Source organism: Nestor notabilis, unplaced genomic scaffold, assembly GCF_000696875.1.
Source record: "Nestor notabilis isolate BGI_N333 unplaced genomic scaffold, ASM69687v1 scaffold1939, whole genome shotgun sequence".
In the NCBI taxonomy this organism is placed as follows: domain Eukaryota; kingdom Metazoa; phylum Chordata; class Aves; order Psittaciformes; family Psittacidae; genus Nestor; species Nestor notabilis.
Window position 1 is genome coordinate 1 of NW_009942135.1, and position 8,618 is coordinate 8,618.

Sequence of the window (8,618 nt, forward strand, 5' to 3'; positions counted from 1 at the left end):
GAGGAGCGGGGACGGGCCGCGGCAGCTCCTCGGGTCCTGGCTCCGCTGACAACGGGGTTCTCCTCGAGGCAAGCGCTTGGTGACGCGTTTTAAGTGGTTGCCGTTATTTGAACCGGCGCGTTCCGCGTGCGGGTCCTGCGGTGCCCGTTACGGCGCGGCAGAGCCCGCTCGGCTCTCGGGAGTTGGTCATCTCCCGCCTCCGGTGCCGCTGGGGTCTGGAGGCACGGTGGTGTCACAGGGTGCAGTTGGCTGCAGGTACGGGCGCCTTGAATTTGTTAGGTGTTGGGTCAAGTTATACGTCTGATAAGGGAGAAACTGCTGCTGGAGAGTGAAGTGTTTCTCCGTGCCAGAGGTGAAAGTATCTTGTTCTCATTTCTTTTGTCTCTGATCTGAGGTCTGCATCCTATAGAATGCGTTACACTTTGTATTAAACTAGACAGTGTCTGTCTTGGCTTCAGAGTTAGCTTCTTCCCAGTGAATGAGCATCTTAGGAGCACTTCCCTGGCAGTGGGAAGGTTGAACGGGGCTTGGAGCAGCCTGGTCTAGTGGAAGGGGTCTGTGCCTGTGGTGGGGGTTGGAACTGGATGATCTCTAAGGTCCCTTCCAACCCAAACCACTCTGATTCTGTGATCTTCAATTATCAGATGATCTTGTTATGGAAAATATCAGTGGTGAAACAACAGGCACCCCCAATACATTATTTGCAATTAACTCATAATAACATAATTTGTAATTAACCCAAATTAAGCTCAATAAGGTCCCATTGTTGCTAATGTAAGCCTTGTAGAGTAGGCAGACGTAAGTGATTTAGGCCTGGGAGGCTTGATTCTCAGATTGATAGTCTGAGAATTAAATTCTCCACTGAACTGGAAACGAAATACTTCATCTTAAGGTCAGCAATGTGCATTATTCTCCTGGGTGAGGGTCACCAAGCAGAACCAAGTGTGCATGGTGTGTTGGGAAGCACAGCGTCCTTTCTGGTTGCTGTGTAGGCTGCATGTGTTGTAGCTGCTGAGGAGGCTACAAACAGGAAGGATGAGAAGGAATGTTTTCAGAGGTGGTAGCTGAAAGCATTTGTAGCTTAAGATAAAAGTCATGGAGGACACTTGTGTTCTTTAGTGGTGTGAAGGATTAATGGAAATACAGTGGGTTTACCATGAAAATGTACTTTAATGTGCTTGAAGTGCCTGAGGACAGCTTTTGGCAGGCTGGATGCCTTTGGGTTAATGCTGTGTGGGAGCACTAAGGATTGAGTTTGAAGAAGTCCTTATTTCATCTTGTGAATCACAGGTTTGTTTTTGTGCCTTCTGGCGCTGATGTGACCCACAGCAGCAGAGTTTGTAATGCAGCAGTTCATGCTCAAGGACAGAAGTTACTTCCCCAGGAGCATTTTTACCTTACACTGTACTTGATCTTGGATTTCACTCTCTTCTTTGGAGGAAGTGACAGAACAAATGAGCTGCTCAAAAATTAAAAGCTGGAAGAGGACAGGCGTGAAATAACAGCAGTTGCTGTCTGAATCTTGCTTGAGAAGTGTTCCACGCACTGTGCTGTTGCATGTTAGGAAGCTTTGCAGTTGGGCTTGAACAATTCTTGGTAGGCAAGAGTTAATTGGCTTAAGCTTGACTAGACTGACCTTGGCAGCTGCAGTCTTCACAAGTACTTGGGGCAGAAGGAGGTGAGGCCTCAGTCTGTAGAAACCTGGAACATTAAGTTAGAGTTGGATGATTGTAGAACATGTGTATCTACATACTTCAAAGCACAAGCCACTTAAGCACAACATCTTGTCAGTTGTGACAAGACTTCTTAAAAAGTGCAAAAATTCAGGTGTGGCTGTGACCAAGTCTGGCCGATGAGGTTCTTAAGGCCTTAGTGTTAGAGTAGCACTGGCATGGTACACATATGGCAGCTCTTACAAGCTTGTTTTCCCTCCACAAATGAGCAGAAGGTTGGGACAAGTATGAATATTTCCCAAAAGGTAGTTTAAGAAGGGCGAAGAGTTGCATACAAAGACTGCAGTGCAAATTGAATGGTTGTTACTTGACTTTGCAGATGAAATTCTGTCCAGGATGCTGAACTGCTGTAGCTTTTTGCAGGAGTAAGGTGTAATTGGCCTTTATCCCAGGAGCGGTAGATGCTGGATGGTTGAGAAAGCATAAACTTCTATGATAAGGAGGAAATCTCTCTCTGGCATAATTAAAGTGCTTTCAGTAGGCTAGGTGTTTAAGCCCTGAAACTAATACCTGAGTGTCTTCCAGTTGGAGGGAGCAGTTTGAGCTTTATGTATAACGAAACAAATTCGAAGCATAACTTTCAGAAGTGTTTTGCACTTAAAGCTCCTCTGTCCTTCAGCTGGTGCTGCAGATGATTTTAAACTTAGGTAAAACTTACGTGTCATCTTCATTGATAATTTCCCTTTGACACAAGCTGCTTTGCTAAAGTACTGAACTCTACCTCACCAAAAAAAGGACCGTGACAACTCAGTGTTTTGTCTGCATAAATAGAGAATCTGTGCATCATTTCAGGTGAAAGGCTTGCTGATAAGAATTTGTACATAGAATTATTTCTTTCTATTTGTGTCTGTGTGTAGACAGAAAAGCAGAGCCTAGAATGCATCTAGGAATCATACAGAAAAGTCTAAAAAAGTCTAACTTGTCTTTTTTGTATGTATTTCACCTCCCCACAGTTTCTTTGGAGAAGAAAAATCTGAAGATGGCAGGCAAAGGAAGTAAGTCAGATTGCATGTCATGCAGTGTACTGAACTGGGAGCAGGTCAGCCGTCTGCATGAGGTGCTTACAGAGGTGGTTCTCATCCATGGCCGAGGTAACTTCCCAACGCTGAAGATCACTCTGAAGGACATTGTTCAGACAGTTCGGAGTAGGCTGAGTGAAGCAGGCATTGTGGTACATGATGTCCGTCTCAATGGCTCTGCAGCTGGTCATGTCCTGGTCAAGGATAATGGGCTGGGATGCAAGGACCTGGATCTCATTTTTCAAGTTTCTCTTCCAAGTGAGGCAGAGTTTCAATTAGTTCGAGATGTGGTTTTGCGATCCCTCTTGAATTTCTTGCCGGAAGGAGTAAGCAAGCTAAAAATCAGTCCAGTAACACTGAAGGAAGCCTACATCCAGAAGCTAGTCAAAGTGTACACAGAGTCTGACCGTTGGAGCTTGATATCACTTTCCAACAAACATGGTAGGAATGTGGAGCTGAAGTTTGTAGACTGTATACGACGACAGTTTGAGTTCAGTGTGGACTCCTTCCAAATCATACTAGACTCCCTGCTATTTTACTATGACTACTCAGAAACCCCCATGTCGGAGCACTTCCATCCAACTGTGATTGGGGAGAGTGTGTATGGAGACTTTGAAGCAGCTTTTGATCACCTCCAGAACAAGCTGATAGCCACCAAAAATCCCGAAGAGATCAGAGGTGGTGGGCTTCTGAAGTATAGTAACCTCTTAGTGCGAGACTTCAGGCCCATGGATAAGGATGAGATCAAAACATTAGAGCGCTACATGTGCTCCCGATTCTTCATAGACTTCCCAGACATCCTGGATCAGCAGCGTAAGCTAGAGACCTACCTCCAGAACCACTTCTCCAAAGACGAGAGGAGCAAATATGACTACCTCATGATTCTGCGCAGGGTGGTGAATGAGAGCACGGTCTGTCTCATGGGACATGAGCGAAGGCAGACTCTCAACTTGATTTCTCTGCTAGCGCTCAAAGTGCTGGCAGAACAGAACATCATCCCTAATGCCACTAATGTTACCTGCTACTATCAGCCAGCACCTTATGTTAGTGATGTCAACTTCAGCAACTACTACCTTGCAAATGCTCCTGTGCCATACAGCCAGTCCTACCCCACTTGGCTGCCTTGCAATTGATCGCTTCACTTGAATGTTCTTGAATGGAGGCTACTGAAGGCCAAGATGCTGAGTGTATGTAGACAAATAATAACTGTCAGTTTGAGGTTTTCTAATAGAAACATGACTGCATTGGACTGTCCATTTCCTGGTGTGTGGTAGGAATATACAACCAGGTGACCTGCTATCACTATATTGCTACAATTGCTGAGAAGTCTTATTACCTCTTCATTAGGAGAAGAGAACCAGCAGCCAAATGTTAAGAGGAGTAGTTACAAAACTCTGTACTAGTTCCAGAAGTGGCTAATAACATGTGATTTAAGTGGAGTATTCAGTGAACTGGATTAGTTAACTGACTGTAAAATGTCTTGAGCAGAGCAGAAGCCACTCCTGGAATAGCAGCAAAACTTTTCTATTGCCTAAGCTCATTATTCTATACTTCCTCAGTTCAAGTTCTGGCCAACTTTCTATTGAACTGATTGTGCAAGAGTGGCTCAAGTCATGCTTGGGCTGCTTCTACTTCCTGGCTGTGTAGAACTGGTAATGGTATGGATACTGTCTGTTTTGTAAAGGACCTAAATGTTTCCTGTAGTACCTAGGGGTATATGGTCCTGCCTCAAGTTCAAGATTAATTTCTTGGAAGTTGAAGCTGGATTAGTAAGCTTATCTTTAAAACATAAGCTGGCTAAAATTTTTCTGGAGTACATAAATTTGGAAGGTGGCATTTCTAAACATGCATTCAAAACACAATCTGAAACTTGGTAATGTGAAAAGTCCTTGAAATGAGGAACTGAAGCCTTAAATAGAATTGGAACCACAGTTTGAATAGTTGAATCTAGGCTCAAGATAAAGCCTTTCTGAATGCATCTTTCAAAACTGTTTTTGTCACAGCTGGAAAGTAGCACAGCTCTTGCATTGAAATTTGCCCCACCTTTCTTCCTCACAGGTCCACAGCAAGCAAAAAAAGAAAAGCCACCACCCAAAAAAACAAACCACTAAGTTGCAGGATGGATGTGCACTCCTGCCACAGCACAAATTCCTAAAGTGCCTCTGAAAATGAATTTCTTACTGTGCAACTTCAGGCAGGTCCTGAAGGCTTGTCTTTCTGTCACCACTTGAGGGTTGAGCTTCCTGGTTTATCACTATCACCTGGTCACTATATGAGATGGTATTTTGAGTGGTTAGGGTAAAATTCTTCCTCTTTATTGGTCTTAACCCTCAACAGAGCTCTCCACAGAAGCTGTATGTGTTGAAAGCCTGTCCCTCTTTTTAGAATATCCTCTAGAAGAGTATGTATTCCCTTGGAGGTGTAGGGGGCTGACCTTCCTAAAGGGTATGTGCTGAACTTGCTGCTTTGAAACTCCTGTGTTTTAAAAGGAAGGCTTAAAAATTCCCTAGTTATGTTTATAGTGGTATTAAGCTGGTATATTAACTGGATGATTTCCACTGAATTGCAATAGTGAAATACATGTAGCAAATGATCTTGAGTACCTTTGCTTACCAGAGAAGTGGACTAAAAAGGTAAATCTAAGAGGTATTTAATATGTATTGGTGCAATGTTCAAGAATACCTGTTTGCGAAACCTTTTTTATGACTTCTAGCTGTCTCTGCAAGCTTGTGAGACCAAAATGGCTGATCAAACAAATGATTTAAGATTAGAAGGTAAACCAGAAAGCAGGTGAAACACCGAGGTATGGTTGCTGCTCAAGGTGGAAAACAGTAGCAGTGTGGCACTTAAATGGTGTAAAAAAAACCCCTGCCTGTTCTTCATAGGACCAAAATCTTCTAGTGACATTGCAAGTTCACTTTTCATAACTACTTCATAAAGATTGCCTCCATAGAGCAGTGAGGTTGCTCTTCTGTTGAGACTTCTTAATTTAGGAAGGCAGGGGGGAATACAGAAAGCAGACTGTAGCAGAGTATGCTTTAGCTTAATTTTGTTTTTCAACAGTTTTGTAAGCAACTTCAGTAGCAAATAGTCAAATAATTTTGTGTCTTCTGTTGTGGTTTTGGGTTTGTTTGGCTTTTTGGGTTTTTTGGTTTTGGTGGGTTTTTTTGTGAGTTTTTGTTTTGTTTTGTTTTTTTCCAATAGAGGCTTCCTGAGTAGTCAGCTAAAGTAGCTAAACTTGAAAGTGAACCCAGCCTTCTTTATTAAGTGAGGCTTGGACTTGGTGTAGCTTACAGACAAGGCACCTCTCACCCAAGACTTGAATTATTTGGAAGGCTTTTTTAAAACTAATATGATGCCGGTGTTGTCATGTGTGTTAAACTTAGTGCAGGCTTAGTGCTGGAATGCAAGCCTAGGCATGAGTAACTTTGGCATGCAAGGCAATACTTGGTCTAGAATAAAGTGTCACTAGAAAGAAGGGAATCTTTTGCTTAGGAGTCTGTAATTGCTATCATCTTTTAAATAGAGGTTTTTAAAGCCAGCCTGAGCTATGGCCATTGTGGAAGTAAACCATTGCCTAGAGGCAATGTTTGGTTTGCATATCAAACAGCCTAGACTTCCGTGTCTGTCCTGTGGCTGGTTTTTAGAAACTGTTCCTATGGATCAGCTCATGTGGAAGAACTGGTCGGAGACTCAGGAGTCCTCACAAGCTTGAAACAGACTTGTTTTGCTAGTCTTCAAATGACTTAGCTGCTGAACATCAGGCCAGGTATATCTACTGGAAAAAGAAATGCTAGAAAAAAGGCTCTAATGGATCCCTACTGAGATAGAGCTAAGGAGAATTTAAGCTTTCTGCCATAAAACTCTACTTTTGCTAATGGACTTATTGTTGAGATCTCTAAGGAAGCTTTAGGTTGAATGGCTGCTTACTGAACAGCTGACTTCATTGGTTTAAGCTTTGCAGGACTGCTGTGCTCCCTGTCTGTTTCTTAAGTTGCTCTGGCATTTTAGAAACATCAGTGCTTTGTAGCCTGGATGCTAGATGTTAAGCACTTGAATAGTTAAAACTGTATCCAGAAGCTGCACACTACTGCATTGGCCCTGCTGTATAAGGGATTGCTGGGACACTGTCTCATTGCCTTCAAAATAATCCTGATTTGGCATGTAAAGCTGGAGTACTAGGTAGCTTTTCATCATTATGTTGCAAGCAGCCTACCCCTTTCTTCTCAAGTTGTCCTAGCAGCCTCATGTTGTGTGTGGCAGTGGCTTAATTTGGTTTGTGCTAGCTGGTTTGGTTTCAGGTCTATAGTGTTCCCTGTAGCAAGGAGTAACATGAGAATGAGCACTAGGTAAGTTAAAAGTGATGACCTTAGGCTAAGTCTAGGCTGCCTGCTTGATTCAGTCTCCCTTCAGTACTTGATGTCTCTGCAGACCTGTTCTATCCTCTGTTGCTCACTTGTGTGTCAAGTGGAGGTTAAAGAAAGACTACTACACTTCCCCTTACTGCATTCCCTCTGTGGGAATCAAAACAAAACTGCAGTAACACTAGAATGCAAGTCTAGCATCAGTGCATCATTCCTCAGGACTAGGCTTCTAGTAAACTAGACAGTGCAGTTTAAAATAGCTGTTTTCTTCCTGTAGCTTATAAGCTCTGCTGGGCTAAGCTAGTCTGAGGCTAAGCATCTGCCGTGAGTATTTATTGCCAAGCTTCCCCTTGACTTACAGTCAATTGGTGTGACTTCCTCATTGTAAGAGATTAGTTTTTTTATTTGATAAGGATGCTACCAAGGAGACCTAGTAGTAGGCTGAACGTTAGTCACTTTGGTAAAATCCCTATGCTGATCCATGGTAACAATTTTTCAAAGTTGTAAGGGAAAGCATACTTCATGCTCCCTGAGCTCAAGATTTAATTGTTCTATGTTTGTCTTTAGCTAGTTCAGACAGTCACCAAGACGGACATTAAAGACTCCTGCTTGCTTTCAAGTAATTATTTTTCTAAAGATCTTCACACTTTAACATTCATAATCCTGTCTACAAAGCAGTAGGTAGTATTTAAATCTAGTCCAAATACCTGAAGCTTTTTACTGAAATTTAAAGACCCATATTTTGGGATTGAGTTCTATGGGTAAGCATTTGTTATGTCTTGTGCCTAGGCTTTGTGGGCTTCTGATCACTAGAATAACTACTAATGTTGGTAGTGATCTCTGCTTATTGCTATATGAGTGCTTGGGAAAAGGCCTCATAGAAGAGAACTTGGACGAATAGCTTTGAATCTAAGCTGTTAGTATACTGATGGGACTTTTGTACCATTCCTCTCACTCAACTTGGTCAGTCAGGTTGCCATAATTGTTGAGCACAGGAATAAGCAATAAATTGACCATGGTCACTGGCAGCTTGGTCAAATTTGAGCATTGGGAGAGCCAAATGGATATTAATACTTCCAGCCTTTGCATCTAAATCTTAACCATTTGTTAAATATGATGAAATATATTTCTTATGTTCTTTAATTTCGATGAAACTAGTTATAAGATGGGATGCTGGGCTGTAACTGTAGAAGCTTTGGGGGGAATGGTTAGATCACTCTAGTTTTTCTCACTTGGAAGAGAAGGTCACTCAATGAAGTGTCTGGACTGGGCTTGTCTCTGCTTAAAAATTGAACTTTCTATTAAAATTTAGAAGGTCTTTTTTTTTTTTTTTTCCCCCTGTTTTTATCTCAATTTTTTTATTATTAAAAGAAGTCAGCTCTTACAAAATCCTTCTCGGACCTCTTCAGAAGAAATGAGTTGTTTTTTGGGATTTTGTGGTTTGTGTGGTGTTGTGTGTTTTTTGGGGGGGTGTTTTTGGTGTTTTTTTTTTTTTGTTGTTG

At 42.3% G+C, this 8,618-nt stretch overlaps 1 protein-coding gene across 1 annotated transcript; it reads left to right on the forward strand.

The window, feature by feature from the left end:
- The first annotated feature begins 2,691 nt into the window (after positions 1–2,691).
- Positions 2,692–4,672, forward strand: FAM46C (family with sequence similarity 46, member C). The gene has a single exon (XM_010021235.1). It carries the CDS (start codon positions 2,713–2,715, stop codon positions 3,883–3,885), a length of 1,173 nt encoding a protein of 390 aa, XP_010019537.1. The 5' UTR covers positions 2,692–2,712; the 3' UTR covers positions 3,886–4,672.
- The last annotated feature ends 3,946 nt before the right edge of the window (positions 4,673–8,618 follow it).